General features: G+C 41.2%; 2 protein-coding genes across 3 annotated transcripts in view; one reads left to right on the top strand and one right to left on the bottom strand.

The window, feature by feature from the left end:
- Positions 1-8,957, bottom strand: part of supt5h (SPT5 homolog, DSIF elongation factor subunit) — a 68,047-nt gene extending 59,090 nt beyond the window's left edge. Inside the window, exons 1-4 of the mRNA XM_083985127.1 lie at positions 8,738-8,957; positions 8,413-8,520; positions 7,313-7,472; positions 6,261-6,329 (exon numbers count right to left, since the gene is read on the bottom strand). Of these exons, the coding sequence (XP_083841253.1) occupies positions 6,261-6,329; positions 7,313-7,472; positions 8,413-8,499 (316 nt within the window). The 5' untranslated portion in view covers positions 8,500-8,520; positions 8,738-8,957. The remainder of the gene's footprint in view (positions 1-6,260; positions 6,330-7,312; positions 7,473-8,412; positions 8,521-8,737) is intronic.
- A 442-nt stretch (positions 8,958-9,399) lies between these two features.
- Positions 9,400-18,692, top strand: part of triap1 (TP53 regulated inhibitor of apoptosis 1) — a 171,016-nt gene continuing 161,723 nt past the window's right edge. The window contains exon 1 of one of the 2 annotated variants that reach the window (XR_014595864.1): positions 9,400-9,862. Coding sequence is in view for 1 of the 2 variants with exons in the window: in XM_083985168.1 (XP_083841294.1) it covers positions 9,476-9,700 (225 nt within the window). In the remaining variant the exon portion in view is untranslated. Of the gene's footprint in view, positions 10,446-18,692 lie in introns of those variants that run through there. The other variant, XM_083985168.1, reaches the window with a different exon arrangement.

Raw genomic sequence — 18,692 nt, 5'->3', positions numbered from 1 at the left:
ATGGACATGCACTGCCACACCGAGACCCCCTGTAACTCAGAGAAGCCACGGAGGACTCTGAAACTTCTCCCAGCCCTTAGTCCACATGAGGGGGAGGAGAGTAGTGCTTTTCCATAAGCAAGGAGCCAGGTCAGGGCCAGGTCATCACATGACATGACTGTATGGCGCTCGCTCGGAAGCACAGCAACAAAGATGGACCTCATCGTGCCCATCATACCACGTGCTGCTCTTTTCTTTACAAGCCTACATTGCAATCCAGACGTAGAAAACACAGAAAATATTGCTGGCTACCCGTCGTACTCGTAATCGCAGCCAACGGCAACTTTGTCTCTTTTTAGTCGATGCAACCGACTAAAAAGCTCATTGTCGTTTTGAAAAATGGGCGGTTCATTGATTTTGCTGTTCCTGTTTGGTCACGTAACCCTGCCCCCTGTTCTCAGCTCGGGACCAGCTGGGAGTTGGAACCAGTTTGGAACCAGTTTTAAGAACCAAGAACTGGTGCTTAGGCGTTGGAAAAGCAAAAAAAACGGAACCAGTTTGGTGGAAAAGGGGTACGAGTGAGTGTCCTGTTTCCATGATGACTCAGCAGAAAAAGACGCGTGGTCATGTTTACATGACTCAAACTCATGGCGTACACCAGGCAGTTGGAGCAGAACGAGGTCTGGCTGCGTTCAGTTAATAAATGGACCGCAACAGAGTTGGACTGTAACTGCACCGAGACCAGCAGCTTCACACTCTAACGTGTAAATTGCCTGAGTCAGTTCTGACAGGAATCGACACGGCCCGTCGAGGGAAAAGTTGTATGTCTGGTACTCTCTGTACCTAAAAAAAAGCAGATGTCGACTTGGTACCAAAGTATCAGTTCTCATGACAACCTCAGACCATACAAAAACAGTAGATACCGGTTACTATTCCTGATGAGAAATTTAAAAAAACGAGTCGAGTCAAGTAGTGCAAATGGAAAAGGGCCATCAGAGACTGCTGATCCGTTTTGTTTCTGCTGTACATCAACCTGACGTGAGGCTATGCATTACCATGTGCCAAATGAAAAGCTTCAACCACATCCGTTAGTGAAAAGTAAAAGAAAAGAGACATGGCGGTCTTCTACCAGGCAGCAGGGTCAGGCAAATGATCACACTTGGTTCTCTGAAGCTAGAATCACTTACCACATGTCCAGATTAATACTGATACTGGCTGAGATTTCCTCCACAACCCTTCTGTTTACCATCTAACATCTGGCTGCACAACTACACTTGACATGTTGTGTTTGTTATCTAAATAGAAGTGATTTCTCATTTATGTGGCTGAATTTGCTCCAGACCAAAGAACTGATGTTTTTGCAATCTGGTTTTATCCAGCGAAATAAACTAAGATCTCAGTGTTCATTGTCCTGAGTGTTGCACTTGTAAAATTAGCTGATTGCATCAGGAAATTAGTACTAACAGTTTAAAGTTTTTGCCAATTAACTGCAAGAATGTACAATAACCTTTAGCTGACTGTGAGTTACGAGCTGCTGCTGTTCAAGGAGCCAATAATGGATTTGCCCTCTGTGCTTCCTCCTGTTACGCTACACACTCACAAATACAGCTGTGCTGAGATGAGGTGGGGTTAATACATTCTGGGACATGGATTTTGTCACATGGATGAAACTAAATTTCTCCATTTACTTTAGATACACATGGATATAAATGGAAACATCAGAGCAGGAGAGTGTGCGGAGTAAAATTACCGTTAACTGAAGAGGACATGCATGACAGAGAGGAACACCAATAAGACAGAGAGAGTTCAAGTCAGACAACACTGACGATTAGAATTACATGGCTAACTCAATGCTAAGACACTGGGCTCTTAAGTACGGCGGCCGGGAAGGGTCACGACACATGCAAACGCCACAACAGCTGCAAACTCAGACAACATCTGCAAACTCAGACAACATCTGCAAACTCAGACAACACTTCCAGTGATTTCACAACACGTGCGCTGCCAAAATACATGCAACATCAGAACACACATGTAAACTCATTGATTATGTTCCCCATGGAAAACATTTCCGTTGTCATTACAGAGTTTACATGTGTTTTTCTAAGTGTGCATGTGTTTTCTAAGTATGCATGTGTTTTCTGACTTTCCATATGTTTTCTAAGTTTGCATGTGTTTTCTAAGTATGCATGTGTTTTCTGACTTTCCATATGTTTTCTAAGTTTGCATGTGTTTTCTAAGTTTGCATGTGTTTTCTGACTTTCCATATGTTTTCTAAGTTTGCATGCGTTTTCTGACTTTCCATATGTTTTCTAAGTTTGCATGTGTTTTCTAAGTTTGCATGTGTTTTCTGACTTTCCATATGTTTTCTAAGTTTGCATGTGTTTTCTGACTTTCCATATGTTTTCTAAGTTTGCATATGTTTTCTAAGTTTGCATGTGTTTTCTAAGTTTGCATATGTTTTCCATATGTTTTCTAAGTTTGCATGTGTTTTCTAAGTTTGCATGTGTTTTCTGACTTTCCATATGTTTTCTAAGTTTGCATATGTTTTCTAAGTGTGCAGGTGTTTTCTGACTTTCCATATGTTTTCTAAGTGTGCATGTGTTTTCTGACTTTCCATATGTTTTCTAAGTGTGCATGTGTTTTCTGACTTTCCATATGTTTTCTAAGTGTGCATGTGTTTTCTGAGATTGCATGAGTTTTCTGACTTTCCATATGTTTTCTAAGTGTGCATGTGTTTTCTGACTTTCCATATGTTTTCTAAGTTTGCATGTGTTTTCTGACTTTCCATATGTTTTCTAAGTGTGCATGTGTTTTCTGACTTTCCATATGTTTTCTAAGTGTGCATGTGTTTTCTGAGATTGCATGAGTTTTCTGACTTTCCATATGTTTTCTAACTTTCCATATATTTTCTGAGTGTGCATGTGTTTTCTGCGTTTGCATGTGTTTTGGCGTTTGCAGCGCATGTGTTGTGAAATCGATTAAAGTGTTTTCTGAATTTGCAGATGATTTCCGAGCTTGCAGGTGTTGTGGCGTTTGCATGTGTTGTGACCCTTCTCGGCCGCCGTACTTAACACTGTGCTGTAACAAATTCAATGACTTTTAAAATGAGTTCAGGAAATTTACACAAACAAAAACATTCCATGATTTAACTTTGATCATAGCTGTGGTTTTCTGAATGAGGGAAGATTTAGGGGGAGAAAAAAATCTCATTAGTCTCTTTTTGGATGAACTGTGAAGGACTATGACAGGGTGAATATCATGTAGTCTGACCTGGACGTAGCAATCACTAAAAGTCTGAGTGTTGTCAATAAGTTTCATTTGATTTAACACATTGAGCGGGCTGCCAGATGATGCCAGCCCCATCGCTCCAGTATTTACCACTGACAGGTCTGAATTTGGTGCTGCTGTTCATAATCTCACACAAGAGGAAGATGATCGCTGAAATACTAAAAACTGAGTTGGTGGTCAGCTGTGGCTGCATTAAACCTGACACTGAATTTTTATCTAGACCAGTGATTCCCAAACTGTGGTACACAAAATGAAGTAGTGGGTATGCAAAAAAAAAAGATTTGCAAAAAGTTTGATTACATTTTTAAAACGGCATATTTTAGATATAAAATACACACATGCATATTGCATAGACTATCCTAAAAATTGAAGACCAAATACACTTTCTCAGTTTCAGGCAGACATTGCAGAGTTATGTGCGTCCTCTCAAGCACAGCCTTCTTATTAAAGCCATGACGAGTTTTGTATTTTGCAGTTTCTGGTGGATTCATAACTGGATATGTTCTAGAAATGCTCAGTAGATTTATTTTTTTTGTGAACTGGTGGTGCTCGATTAAACTGCTGGTATTTTTTTTAAGAAACAGACCAATTTGGTGAGAAATAATTAAGTTAATGGGTTTTGTGCAGGAGTAGGGGGGGTAGCATGGCTGGAGGTCAAATGTCTGAAGGGCTACAGGACTGAAAGGTTTGGGAACCACTGATCTAGACTGACGTGGAAAGGTGCTACGGTGCGGATCAACGGTCTGACTGCTGGACAAGTCCTGTGTCCTGTGTGAATCAACTGTACTGAGGATTAATGACGGTGTCACTACTCTGTCGTGGACAAACGTGAGACTTTGCCACTTCTGTTTCTCATCCTTCATCAGCTGATACGTCAATTGGACTAATAAGCTTTATCTTATATAGTAAATAGTCTTATTCTCTAAATGTATTTGGGATGAAGTTCAAGCCTTTTTAAGATTTTTATAAACATTTTAGTTTTAGACAAAGCAAAGGTCTAGTCAAATAGGGCTGTGCAGACTCTTTTTGCAGCAGGAATTCTAAAGGGATAGTTCAATTTTTTTTGGAGTGGGGTTGTATGAGGCCTCCAAGTATAAAATCAGAAAAAAAAGCTAACCAACTAATACTGAGTGAGTTGGTTAGTTCCAGATGAACTGCTTTTTTTCTGACCAGTTGATGGCTTCTATATGGCATATACTTAAACTGGTGTATTATCTAGAGATGGGACTTCTTGTAGGCAGAGAAAATATACTCCTAGCTGTTTGTCTCTGTCCAGCACATTGCTGTTTACTGCATATATTATACTTAGGGGCCACGTATACTTCATACAACACCACTTGAAAAAAAAACTGAACTATCCCTTTAATTAAATGCATTTATAATGACCTGATTTGATTCAGCTGGTCCAGGTCTGGGGCTAAGGCATCAAACTGACACAAAACCTTTACTCAGCTAGTAAATGACACCTGTTGCTGCTTGACCAACAATGACACACAAGCTTAGGTTTCACACTTTTCTTCAAACTTCAAACAAACACAGCAGATACTGTAACTGTCAACATTAAAGTCTGTTCACCACTCTCACGAGCTTATGGCGCTAACAATGCACACAACAGATTGCCCAAAAAAGAGGCAGCTCATGCTCATGTTTGGATTTGCACACGGCCATGTTGCAACTTTGAAATAATTGTGCAAATTAGAAGTGTTATCACCACATGCAGCCGCCTGCATCACAAAAAAAAAGTTTCAAGATTATCACAATGACTGACATCAGATTCTGGTCTGGGTTTACATTTGGAATATTTGTCTTTTTCATTTAGACACCAAATCCTCCTCCACCACTTTTCTTTTGGGTCTACTCCTCTCCAGTAACGTGAGGAGACTCTGCTCTGCTGCTGCACAGATTTTAGTTAGTGTTTTACATATTATAGCACTGTGCTGCTGAAACACAAACATCTATCCAATGGGCTTTGTGTCAATAACGTGACAATCCACCTCCTCACCTGACACACATCTTTAAAAATAATATGAATGAAAATACAGGCCAGGTAAAATAAACCTATACTTTAACATTCTTCGTGACTGATCAGAATGTGATGCTGTGAAGCAAATACAGACAATCTGATAAGAAACGAGATATGAAGCCCTAACTCTTCACATCAGGGCTACATGATATAGCCACGAAAATGAATGACCTCTGAGGAACACATAGTTTCCATGATTTAACTCATTACCGACAAATAGTGTGAACCACTAGAAGGTTTTGGCTGTTTGTGTTTCAAATGTTTCTCAACCTATGCAGACAAAATCGGGTCATTTCAGTTCATTACTGCCAAGGGTCACAATTGTTGCTTAATATGTTCAATTAGTTACCGTCATTATAGCTGATCTTAGCTGCTGATTGTGTTGTGTTTCTCCTTGTGTTGTGATGCAGACTTAGTTACAACTGCATCTCATTATCGAGCACAGATAACATCATCCTGATTTATTCTAAAAAAAATCTGGCGACAGAAAGAAAACAGCGCCTTAAACGCTGTATGTTTTTCTACAGTGAACTGAAAACAAAGGCTGTCTGAAAGTTAAAGCCAAATGGGACAGTAATGAGCAATAATGTTGTTTGTGCAATTAGTAGTAAATGAGTCAGAACATAACAACATTGGTATGGTTCTGTTAATCAGAGCCAGTCATCCTCTACAGAGTTTATAAAGGCTGTACGACTTATAGGTATTTTTCTAAACAATATTCCATTTAATTTCTTGAACTGATACGATTTTATAAAAATGACACTACTTGTCAGAAAACGTGGTCAACATCCAAAACAGAAAAATAAATCTATATGTAATCTGTTTGATTTGTTGAAGTAAAACACAGTTCTAAGAATTTCTAAAACCTCTTTAGGTTTGTTTCAACATGTTGTGTGGCAACAAAAAACACCTGAAGGGTACGATAAAAATGCTGTCACCATGTATCTGTGCAGTTTGAGTTTCTCACCTTTCTCCAGGATTCCCTCAGCTCCTTCCTCCCACTGATCATCCTCATCTTCATACTCATCGTCCACATCTGGGCAGAGAAGAGAAAGAGAAGGACAAATTCGATGAAAGCACCTCTTATCTCTAAAGCCAGGGACACACCGAGCCGACCGCCGGGCGTCGGGCCTCGTCGGACGGCGTCGGCAGCTCGTCTGTTTGGTGTGTTCCTCTCCGTCGGGGAGCGTCGGGTCTTGTCGGGTCTCGTCGGGGCCGATTGAACATGCTCAGTCGGGACTCGTCGGCCGTCGGGAGAGTAGACTCGTCGGGTACTCTGATTGGCTGTGTGCTAGCTATGGCGATTCTGATTGGCGGTGCCCTAAGCGAATCAGCGCGGTGTGTGGGAGGGACAGAAGTGACCACAGTAAACAAACGGTGTCCTAGCCTGTGCTACAGTAAAAATGGTATACAAAATAAAAAGAGGAGTAAAGCAATATATTAAGCAGCAATATATATATATTTATAATATATATCAAAGATGTTCAATCAAACCCACATAGTTTGAAACAACGTTCAAAACACACACAGCTCACAACTAAGCATATAAAGCCCGCTAGCTTAATGCTAACGTGTAATGTAAAACACCATAGACGGGCTAACAGAAATTAGCATCAGCTATCGCCAATTCGCGGCAACCGAGCCACAGCAGTAAGCTGCTAAAAACTGTTTTAATTTCGGCTTTAGCGCTGTTAAAACGTGGCTGGTTAAATTGTTTTTGGGAGATTAATGTTGGTCTCATTGATGAAATTAACTGTGGCAGTGGCATTAGTTTGTTTGAATGAACAGTGAGCAGGGCTGCCCCTGGTCTGTATTGCTATGGGGGAGTCCTCGCCACTCAGTCGCTCTGGTCGGCAGTCGGGGCAGTGTGTTTCACTTTTTCCTTTCTCCCGACGAGAGGTGACAGACTCGTCGGCCAAAGCCGTCGGCGTCGGGACACGTCGGGAAGCGTCGTGGCGGTGTGTTCCTGGCTTAAGACGTAACGGACAGGAGAGAGAGGGCGAAGTCATCTGTTCATACCGGCTTCATCCAGGATGAACCCTCCATGTTTTGGCTTCTTCTTGGGACGTTCGTCATCATCCTCCTCCTCCTCTTCATCATACTCATCCTCATCGTCCAGGAGGTCTTCCCCCTCCTCCTCAGCTACCTTGTCGCTGCCCACGGGGCTGTTTGTCTCCTCCTTGAATGGGACAGGGAGACATTATGGGATCAAACTAACAATAAGGGCTTCAGTGTGTTTTTTTTAACAAGTATAAGGGTCAGTGACAAATGAAGGGGGCAAGATGAGCAATTCAGAAATTAATTTAAACATTGTTTTAAAAGCGTGCATCAGAGTTGTTAAAAAATGTCCAATGGTGTAACCACAAAGGAATGATATTTTATCCTAAGTGTACTTCTAAAAAAATATACTTTCTTGTTAAAAAGTCAATTGAAGTAGATTTTTAGCTGTGTTTCTATCTTTCAATATTACTGCATTTTGGTACTACTGGGCAGGACATATCCTTAAAACACACACACTGAGTTGTTCTGGGTTGATGATGAGGTAAAGTTGGAATGGTTCTTCAGAAAATAAGTCTTTAAAAAGTGCCTGGTCAAAAAGAAAAGGGGAATTATTTATGTGAATTCCATGTGGTTTTTGGTTTTGTTTGGTTTTGTCTGTGCTCTGATGATTTTGTTTGGTGTCTAAATATGATGATAATGTGTCTTGTTGTAAGCCCTTATAGGCTGGGCGCCTTATTTGGTGCACGACACGTAAATAAATATTCATTCATTCATTCATTCATTCATTCATAATTCAAAAGATTATGTGACAAATTATGAAAAATGTTATCAAGAAACACAGTGTTGCATTGCCAAAGTGAATTACATCTATTCCTCCACACTTGAGTCCAGATTTATTTTCCTCAGATTTGTATGAAAAACTACCAGTTGCACCATGTCATTGACCCATAAACAGAACCAGGAGGTATACGTTGATGCAGATGAGGGCTTCAGTGTGTGTAATGATGACTGACTGTGCGTGCTCCGTCACTTGTCGCGGCTCAACTGAATCTCACTGTTTACGTGCGGACCACTGAGCGGTTAGCACGGTTAGCACGGCTAGCTAGCAGTTAGCACACCTCATTCTCTTCCACCTCCTCGGCTTCTCCGTCGCTGCTGCCCCCGCTCTGGTTGTCGGAGAAGTCGCTGTCCTCGCTGTCAGACATGGCGAAGTTACTCCGGACACACTGTGGGCAAAAACAAAAAAACAGAACAAAAGCACCGCGCTCGTTTGAGCGGAACTTGTAAACGGAGCTGCCGTTGAGCTAACTTAGCAGCCACACACAGGCACCACCGGCCTGGCAGAGCATGCTAATGCTAAGTTAGCATGGATGAAAGCTTGTAGATATCTCATAAACACCCGCAGACAGATGTCGGTGAATGAGCTCAGAGGCTGTCACTTACCTGTCGTTAACTCCCGAGGTGGTTTATATCTTGCTGGCTGTTAAAGTAAATGTAAATATCAGCTTTTTTTGGTTACTCCAATGGCTCGCACGTATTCTCGGCGCGCGGCGAGATTTCGGAATACTGAGTAATTTTCTCGCGGGGTTTGGGTGACGGTAGGTTCGGAGAGTGGAGAGGGCTCACTCCGCTTCAGTTTGTTTTCTACCAGAAACAGACAGGCTACTTGCTTGTCTTTTTTTTGTGTATGTTTGTAATAATAAAAATATATATTTATAGACACAGATACACGAAAGTAGTATATACTCTACCGAACAGTATGGAGACCTTTTAGACAATAAAACGAAAGCAATGATGGTTTAAAGTAAAGTTATTGTAGTTTTTACGGAAACTTAACCATGTGGCTCTTCTATAAATAATTGTTTTCTATATTTGATAGCGTTCCTATGTGACATTTACTGTACATGACACACGTGGTCCAAAGGAAAAGCTATGCAACCGAGATGGGGTTTATGATCCCTCGTGGATTGTGCAGAGTGACATGTCACTCTTTTACATACAATCTTTGTTACGTCGCGATGACTGATAGCGCCGCGACCAGCCAATCACATCGCACGGTTCAAGGTGAGTCACGTACAGTGCGTGTTCGTGTTGTTGACGCTGCTGCTGCTCGACTGTCGGTTTGAAAACTGGTCAAAGAAAGCCTCCGTGGTGGTTTTCTGGACGTGTTTTGTACCGGAGATGAACAGCGTCGGGGAGGCCTGCACCGACCTGAAGCGGGAGTACGACCAGTGCTTCAACCGCTGGTTCGCCGAGAAGTTCCTGAAGGGGGACCGCAGCGGAGACCCGTGCACCGAGACCTTCAGGAAGTACCAGCGGTGCGTGCAGAAGGCCATCAAGGAGAAGGACATCCCGGTCGACGGGGTGGAGTTCATGGGCCCCAACAAGGACAAACCGGACAGCTGATGATGGAGAAGATGAATGCTCGGTTCGGTCGTCGGTACCGACACCGATACCGATTCACCACCACACATTAACCGGGGCAACTGTGTCCACCTCCACGAGGCCCACTGAGCATGCGCAGAAGCAGATCTGATGCAGCTGATGCAGGACTAGGAGGCTGTGTGTGTGGGTCTTTCCTTTTAAAACTACTGCTGCTTGATTTTTTTCTTATAGTTTATTTCATGTGAGGAGTGGGCGGGACCGGATGAAGCTACTGAGATTGACATCAGTCAGTCAGTTTGTGTTTGAGGAGCAAAAAAGTCTGCATGGCACTCGTCCATCACTAATCGATATTCAATAATGAAGAGTAGCAGCTTTTGTGGTCACTTAATTTATGTTAGTCCCCCCCTACCTCCCCCCTCTCTCCCAGTGTTGATGGCTGTTCTGGCTCTTCTCCAGGGTGAATGAAGAGACACAGTTTTACGCCACTGTGATTCAAACATGGGACTTTTGGATTTGAGGACGTCACCGTGGACACTGGGAGCTGTGATGGACATTTTATCATAAGAAGTAAATGGACAAGTAACATCATGAGCAGCTGAGAGTTGAGTTGCGATGATGTGACGTCACACACTGCAGCAGATCCTTCTGTGAATTTAACTTTTTGTTGTATTTTCTTTTTTGCCACAAACATATTTTGATGTATATTTTCACTCTGTCATTTTATTCTACTAAATAATATTGTCCTCATTAAAATTCCTTATTTTAAGACTTTATTTATTCCTTTGAACTAAACCTCAGGTCAAAGGTCACACAGGAAACAGTGCTGCCCTGTCGCTTTCCTCTGACATTAGACTTTTCCTTTAATTTATGTTTTGTTTTTTGTCATTTGTTTAACTCTCGAGGGTTTTTTTAATTTTTATTTTAGTTTAACACTGTGTTTTCATATTCTGAGCATCCCATCATCTCTAGGCTGGTGGGTTCTGAGAACATCATAGTCACTTTCGATTTAAATTGGCTCATCAGTCAAGTCAAGATAAATGTGATCATGACCTGCAATCATGGTGGAACTGCCCTTTACATGTTTTTATAACAAGTGTAACATTCCTTTGTTTTGCCTTGAGTGAGGTGTTGCAGGCAGCCTTTAACCGATGGTCAGACAAAACTACTGGTCTAGGATTTTGGAGTAGAAACAGACTGAGCTCAAGGAACCACAGCAATTAATAAAGCTGCTCTGAGTCTGACCTTTGACCCTCTGGAAATCTCACAACTTCACCTGAGCAAACTGAGACAAGTCTGAAAGAGATCCGAGTTTAAGAATGTCAGAATATCCAAAGGTTATCACCGAGCAGGCCACAGAGATCTACAGTAAACATGTTGTAAAGTAAACACTTGTCGATCGAATTATCTTAAGATCGATAAAAATATGAATGCGAATAATGTCGGATCAAGACCATCTCAGACCTTTAAATGGAATAAAAAGCCGTACGTAATGACGTCATGTGCTGTTTTGCGATCATACTGGTGTCTCAAATTGTTTTCTTGCAGTTTAAAGCAGAATTAAGCGGAATATTTGTGTCTTAAATAGGTTAAGTCTTAAATAGTTGTATCTTCCGACAGCAATCACTTCTATAGAGTGTTTGGTCTGAAACACGGGTCTGTCAGTCACTCTGCTCTGCTCTGAGCCCAGGAGAAAACTTTCCTTGTATCCTACAACCTTTATCCAATGAGGAGAGAGAACGGCATAAAGGGGCAGTCCTCTCTGTGTGTGCAGCCAAGGGATGCGCGTGAATGTGGTGACGTAGGGACGAGGGCGGGGACTGCTAACTCCATCTGCTGACAGGAAGTTAGAGCCAAAACCACCGGATCGCTTACTTCTGCTTTAAGGTGTTTCCATTCATTTTTCCATACCATACTGTATGCACACCAGCCAAGTTAAATTGGTGCAACTTAAAGGCTATAGGATGGTGCTTATAATGTGACATGCATTCAAACACCACGGCTTTGATGCAGATGCAGATGCACCGCATGTTAAATACTATAGATGCCGGCGGTGGTTTGTGAACGGCAGCACTTCAAACCGTTCTGGGAGATGGTGACACTACACATGAAGACAGTCTGTCGCCTATTCACCTGCATTTTTCTTTGTTTACTAGAATTGCCTTAAATCATGATCACAACTCACATTTATCCAGCATAGAACTGTTTCCATCAGCATTTGTTGCATAAACTTTGCATCAATGAAGAGAAATCTGATGAGATCAACCGTATTAACTTTTTTATGGATATTCATGATATTTAGTCAAATATTACTGTTTCCGTGAGGCATTTTTAATTTGATATTTCTTAATGCGAATAAAAACGTGTGCATGGAAACATGGTTAGTGGAATTATTGATTATTATTGAATTATCGAAGCCAGCACTGAGCACTTACATCCAGAGCTTCTGCAATGTTCACCGAACTGTCTATAAGATAAGTTAGTTGCAATCATTTGTTGACATCTATACTCCTCAAAAAAATCCGGGAATGTTTTTTCAGTCAATTATTTCTCCCCTTGGTGTTGGTGGCCTGATTAGTCACCTTTACAACCAGGTACAACTTGTAAGGATCGTGCATTCGTGGAATGAGCAACACAGCTAAACATGTGCCAAAATGCCAAACAGAAAAACAGCTTTATGTGTTTTTCTTTGTCAGGTTTAAGCATCAAATTATGAATAACTACCAAGTCTATGATTGATTAGATAAAGGTGGACTGGGTTGGCAATGCAGATAGGCTACTAAACTTTGCCCTGGTTTCACAGTGCTTTTTTGTATGGACAGCAAAATAAAAAGTCCAATAACTCCTGACATTTTTGCAGCACCACTATCAAATTCTATCAGATTGAAGAGAATATGCAGCACTTTTGATTGGTCAAAAGAAAAAAAAAAAAAATCTGGAGCCAGTGTTAATCCCAATTCTCTTGAATCTGGGACTTAACTCCCTCCTCCTTGCCTTGCCTTGCCTCCGGAATGAGAACGCTCTCCCACTCCCACAGGATCTTCACTGACTGTGTCAAATAAATCAAGTGTAAAAGTATGTGTTTTTCTCTTTTTTCCTCATTACTTTGGGAGAATGCGATCATCCAATCCACCAAGCAACGCAAAACAAGAGTGAACACCAACAGGAGAATATTACGGGGGATTTAAAAATAAAAGGAGGAGAAACGATTGACTTAAAAAATGTTTCCAAACTTTTTTGAGGAGTGTATATCACAGTAAGAACATCATTCACAAATAGTTGAGTTTTACCTCCAGCTGCTGCTTGTCTACTAAAAGAATCAACACCGTTTTTTGCTCAATATCCATGATGAGATGAAGATAAGGTAGTGTATATCCTTATATCTGAAATTGTTGCTTATTTCAAAGCTCCTGACGTCCCCAAGTAACCTTAAAATACAGCTTTATTTTCACAATATCATGACTTTATTCTTATAAAATATCAACCTTGTTCATGGTGATGTGATTCCCTTCCCTTCTCGTGAGAAAATGTGAAACTCTGCCTCCTGCTTCACTGACTGACAGATGTTGGACATAACACACAGCTGTGACTGTAGTTTGCACAATCCCACAACACAGTGAATGTACATGATGGTAGACAGATGGACTGGTAAATAAATGCAAGCCCAGTAAATAAAAGGTCTCTCCAGTAACTGAGCTGTTTGGCTCTAACACTTTAATCCTCCCCGTGTTGAGCAGAAGGCAGTCGCACTGGGAGAGAACAAAAACAAAACCTTGATGCATTTCTGAAGAATTCCACTCAACAGGAGACTCTTGGCTTCAAGATGACTTTAAAACTTGCTAAGCTGGAAATGAGACAAAAATGTTCATCTAAAAATACAACAGTGGACAAATGCTGTGATTTTGTACTTTGTCTTCACTGAGAAATGAAGCCTGCAACATCAGAGTGGAAACGTTGAAGGTTTGTTCATGATGAACAGGGACAACTACTGTCACACTCAATAACAGTCTTGGAACCACATTTTCAAAGTCTTTGGTCTTGGTCCTGTTTTTTTGTTTGTTTGTTTTTTAACCATAAATGTGTCTGTCACTCGCTGACTTTGGTTTATGTCATGTAACTCAACAACTTAAAGATAAATGAAATTGTTCTACAAAAGTATCTGCTTGCCTTGTGTAACCATCTGAAAAAACTTGGTGGGACCAGTGTCAATAGGCCTACTGGAGCCGTTTTCACACTAAAATTAGCGGGTCGACGCAGGTTTTTTAAACACGGGTCGACCCGCTAACAATCGCCATTTGTTTGTTGTTTTGTTTGTAAGGCAAGGCAAGGCAAGGCATCTTTATTTATATAGCGCATTTCATACCAAGGCAACTCAATGTGCTTTACATAGAGACAAAACTTTTTTTTTTTTTTAAAGAACAGCATAAAAACAAAAAATTAAAAAACACAGAGTTAAAAACAGGAGCAAAGAAGAATAAAAAAGTAAAAGAAAAGAAAATAGATAAAGTTTAAAGTTATTAAAAAGAGCTCAGCTATAAGCACATGGAAAGAGAAATGTTTTTAACCTGGATTTAAAAGTGCTCACAGTTGAGGCTGATCTCAGTTCTGCTGGTAGTTTGTTCCACTTGTGAGCAGCATCACAGCTAAATGCTGCTTCACCATGTCTGGTCTGAACTCTGAGCTCCACTATCTGACCTGAGTCAGTAGATCTCAGAGCTCTGCTGGGTTTATACTCTACTAACATGTCATTCATGTGTTCTGGACCTAAACCATTCAGTGATTTGTAAACCAGTAGCAGAACTTTAAAATCTATTCTGTAGCTGACTGGGAGCCAGTGTAAGGTCTTAAGAACCGGGGTGATGTGATCTGATCTCTTTGTTCTGGTTAAAACTCGAGCTGCAGCTGTTTGATACTTTTTTGGGGGGAGTCCAGTCAGAAGACCGTAGCCAAGGGGGCACATGATCAATTGGAGGCACAGGGACAGGACCGTCAACTGTCACATAAACACATTAAGGCTATGTATATTTACTTGTTTGTTTGTTTTTTAATTAATCAATTAGTCTTCTGTTCTTGTATACTGTGATATGGCTCTCCCTACGTCTGAAATAAAGAAATCTATCTATCTGTAATGCAGACGAACAGCAGCTTTGTACTGTCAGATCAGATGTGTTAACACCGAACACTGCAGACAGGAAACTGACAACGGCATCGATGTGTTCCCATGGCTTAAGTAGTGAAGAGATATAAACAGAGGAAGTGAAAAAAGATGCCATTGACCCGCACTTCCATTTCTGGATGAAAAACACAACCAAGTTAAAGCAGATATCAGCTTCACGGCCGTTTCGGCTAATGCTGCGTTCAAGGCAGGCTTTTGAAACCGTAAGTTACAGCTTCAAGTCACAACTACGACTTGGTAGCGTTCCAGGTAACCCGTAGCTCGTGTTTTTACCATCCTGTTGTCTGTGAAAGTTCCCTATAACGGCCACTCGTAACTTCCGACCCGTGAACTCGTACCAGATCGAACTGGTATGACTTCACAGGAAGGAAAAACACAAAGTACGAGTTTCTTTGAACGCACCATGAGTTAGCAGCCCCCGCCCTTGTCAGGCATCAATTGGTCCTCGTGCTACGTCACCACATTCACGCGCATCCCTTGGCTGCACACACAGCCCTTCATGCCGTTCTCTCTCCTCATTGGATAACACTTGTATCCCACAAGGAAAATTTTCTCCTCGGGTTACAGCAGAGCAGAGTGACGGAGAGACTCGTGTTTAGGCTGAAATACTTCATGTAAGTGATTGCTGACGGAAAATAGGACTATTTAGGACTTATATTAACAAAAACATTCCACTGATATCTGCTTTAATAAAAACAGAGGCGAAACAAACATCCCACTTTTCACCATTAAAATGTCTTGTATACAGCCGTCATAAGACAGCCGAGGCACACATAGGGAGGAAACCGCAGCATTTTATTTCTGAAACAGATGCCATCGTCTTCTAAGTTAGAAGACAATGGCATCTGTTTCAGGTTTAAAACTCAAAATATCATTCACTCTCTGGAAGGAAAAACAAAGCACAGGCCTTTGTCTCTTAAAGCAACACTAAGGAACTTTTCAACCTTCATAAAATATTTTCATAACTTTTGTGATGATACATCGACTTAGAACAAGTTGAATGACACCTCTGTCATGGCCTGAGGGGGTCTGTATCTCTTTCTCTGGCACTAAGCAGCTTTGAGGAGCATGGTAGGAACCCTGCTCTCACTTTACTTTCACTTTTGCGAGTCACAACAAGGAGGGAACAGGCAAAACGGCACTTTAGCAATGGATTATGTTTGTGTTTTCACTTTGAAATGATCCACTGGAAACAGAAACTTAGTTTTGATGTCTTCTGTTAATTTTAATGCAGGATATTTACAGGGCTTCACGCTAGTGTTCATGGGAAATGGAGTCTTCCTTCAGGCAAAACACTACCGCTTTGGTCCACAGGTGCCGCCAAACTCAACCAAAACTGAAAGTTCTTTAGTACTGCTTTAATGTGCAAGTTGTGCAAGTCTTTCAAAAAAAAAAAAATCATGCTCCTGGGACTAAGTAGGGGAGAGCGGGGTAAGTAGTGCCAATTTTTACTTAAATTGAAAGGGGATTATAATAATGCCCCCAACTAATATATGTACATATACAGTAGTTTAGGATGTTGTGCATCCCTGGGAACAATCACTTTGAATCTTAAATAAACTGTTTCAGAAATATAGCTTTAGAAAAAAAAGTGGTTTTGTGGCACAACTTGCCCCCGGTGCGGGGTAAGTTGTGCCATTAGAGAGAATACACTGGGGTAAATTGTGCCATTGATAATTGAAGTAAAACAGATCATTTTAATCTCACAAATGTTAATGCTATATAAAAGCAAGACATTCAATACAAAATTAAAGCCAGAAGCGGCGATGATCGGGCCCTCGCTTGTCCCCATGCAGTCGCAAATGGTGCCATGGGGCAATGGTGGTCCCTAACCATATTCAAAGCCAAAATGAAAAAAAAACTGAGAAATAATGCATGCCTCCTCCTCCATCCTGAGGCCTCGAGACGTAGTGTTTCACAGCGCCTTACGCTTCATTACAGGTGATGGGTTTTGTATCCACCACGGCATCTTGTATAAACAAGTGGGTTGGTCTTCTCTTTCCACCCAAAGAAAGCAACATTGTCTCCTGTTTATTTACAAAGCTTTGATTGGGAAGGTCCCATCATGCCTGATGTCATGTTGCATTTCAGTGCATCAAGACCAAGACCACCCACTCAGCATCGTTTAATAGGTTGAACTCAGAAGGTGGTAAGAAGGCTTCCAGTTATTAGGCTGCAGGACTCTCTCCCACTGAAACAGTTTATTTCAGTGGAGTCTTTCAAGAGTCTTTTAGAGTTGATCTTTTATTATGATTGTACCTGCCTTCACTGATGCTGTGACTATTAAAGCAGAAGTGAGTGATATATTTGTGTTAATATAAGTCTTAAATAGTTATATCTTCCGACAGCAATCACTTACATAGAGTGTTTGGTCTGAAACACGGGTCTCTCAGTCCCTCTGCTCTGCTCTGAGTCGAGGAGAAAACATTTATCGTACCCTACAGTTGTTATCCAATGAGGAGAGAGAACGGCATGCAGGGCTGTGTGTGCAGCCAAGGAACGCCGTGAATGTGGCGACGTAGGGACGAGGACTGTTATGGTGCGTTCAAGGAAACTCTTATTTTTCCGACCTGTGACGTCGTACCAGTTCGATCTGGTACATAGACTGTACAAAAAGACGTACTGGTACGATTTCACGGGTCAGAAGTTACGAGTGGCCGTTATAGTGACTTTCACCGGTAAAACAGGTCGGAAAAACACGAGTGGGTTGCCTGGAACGCTACAAAGTCGTAAGTTGTGACTTGAAGCTGTAATTTATGATTTCAAAAGCCTGCCTGGAACGCAGCATTAGTGAAAACGACCGGATCACTCACTTCTGCTTTAATTAGGGGCCAGGCAGCATCAGCTTCTGTTTTTTTTTTTAATAACTGTAAAATGTATTAAACCTAATCTAGTCCTCCCACAATTTGTGCTCAATAGGCCCTGTCAGGGGCCAAACGGTAAAGGCTCAAGAACACAAGGTGTAAATGTGAAAAAAGATGATGATTTATTTTCCAACTCAATTCAAAGTAACAATATCAAAAAAGTATAATAATACAAACAGAAATTAGGAAAAATAACAACTCTAAATGAGGGCCCTAATAACTTAAACTGAGGTCAACTTAACAACTTAACTCAACATAACTGACCTAACAAATGAGACAATAGGTGTGGTTTATAAAGACACTGGCTAGCCAACACATAATAGGGAGGGGACAGACATGAACAATTAATTCTCTAACACAAACAAAACATAACGTGAACAAAGACTACAAATAGAAACTTATTCCTACTCATATAAACATACAAATTATGAAACAAACTTAAACTCTTAATGAATCTCCAAGAAAAAGACGAAGGTGGCCTCCTCCATTTCCTCCCCTGCTCCTACAAGAGGCCATCTTGGACGGCGCCGCCTCCTTTCCTGGGCTGGGGAGAGCTGCTCACAAAAAGATACACATGGTGAGTTAACTCAAACAAAGAAAATGTAAATTAACAGTCTGCCAACCAAAATGCATGCACTCAAATCAATCAACTAACTGTCAATAAACATAATATTTGAAAAGAAAAGACTGTGTGTGTCATAATTTAAAACAAAAGAAAAAGAAACTACTTAATGGTGGTCACTATGTGGGACCACCACAGGCCCTCTTCCGCTACAAACAAGCTTGAAAAATAGACTTATTTCATTTTTTGTCGGAACAATTTTGCATTTCGGGGCTTCAATACAACACGGACATTACATACGAGCAGCATGGAGGTATTTGGATGTTTTTTGGTGTGTCTTTTTGTTACGAAGACAGTTGGTATCCATTTGCAACCGTTATATGGACGTGCACTGCTACGCCGAGACCCCCTGTA

This window comes from Trachurus trachurus, assembly GCF_905171665.1.
Source record: "Trachurus trachurus genome assembly, chromosome: 13".
NCBI lineage: Eukaryota > Metazoa > Chordata > Actinopteri > Carangiformes > Carangidae > Trachurus > Trachurus trachurus.
This window is presented reverse-complemented; position numbering and strand designations above follow the sequence as displayed.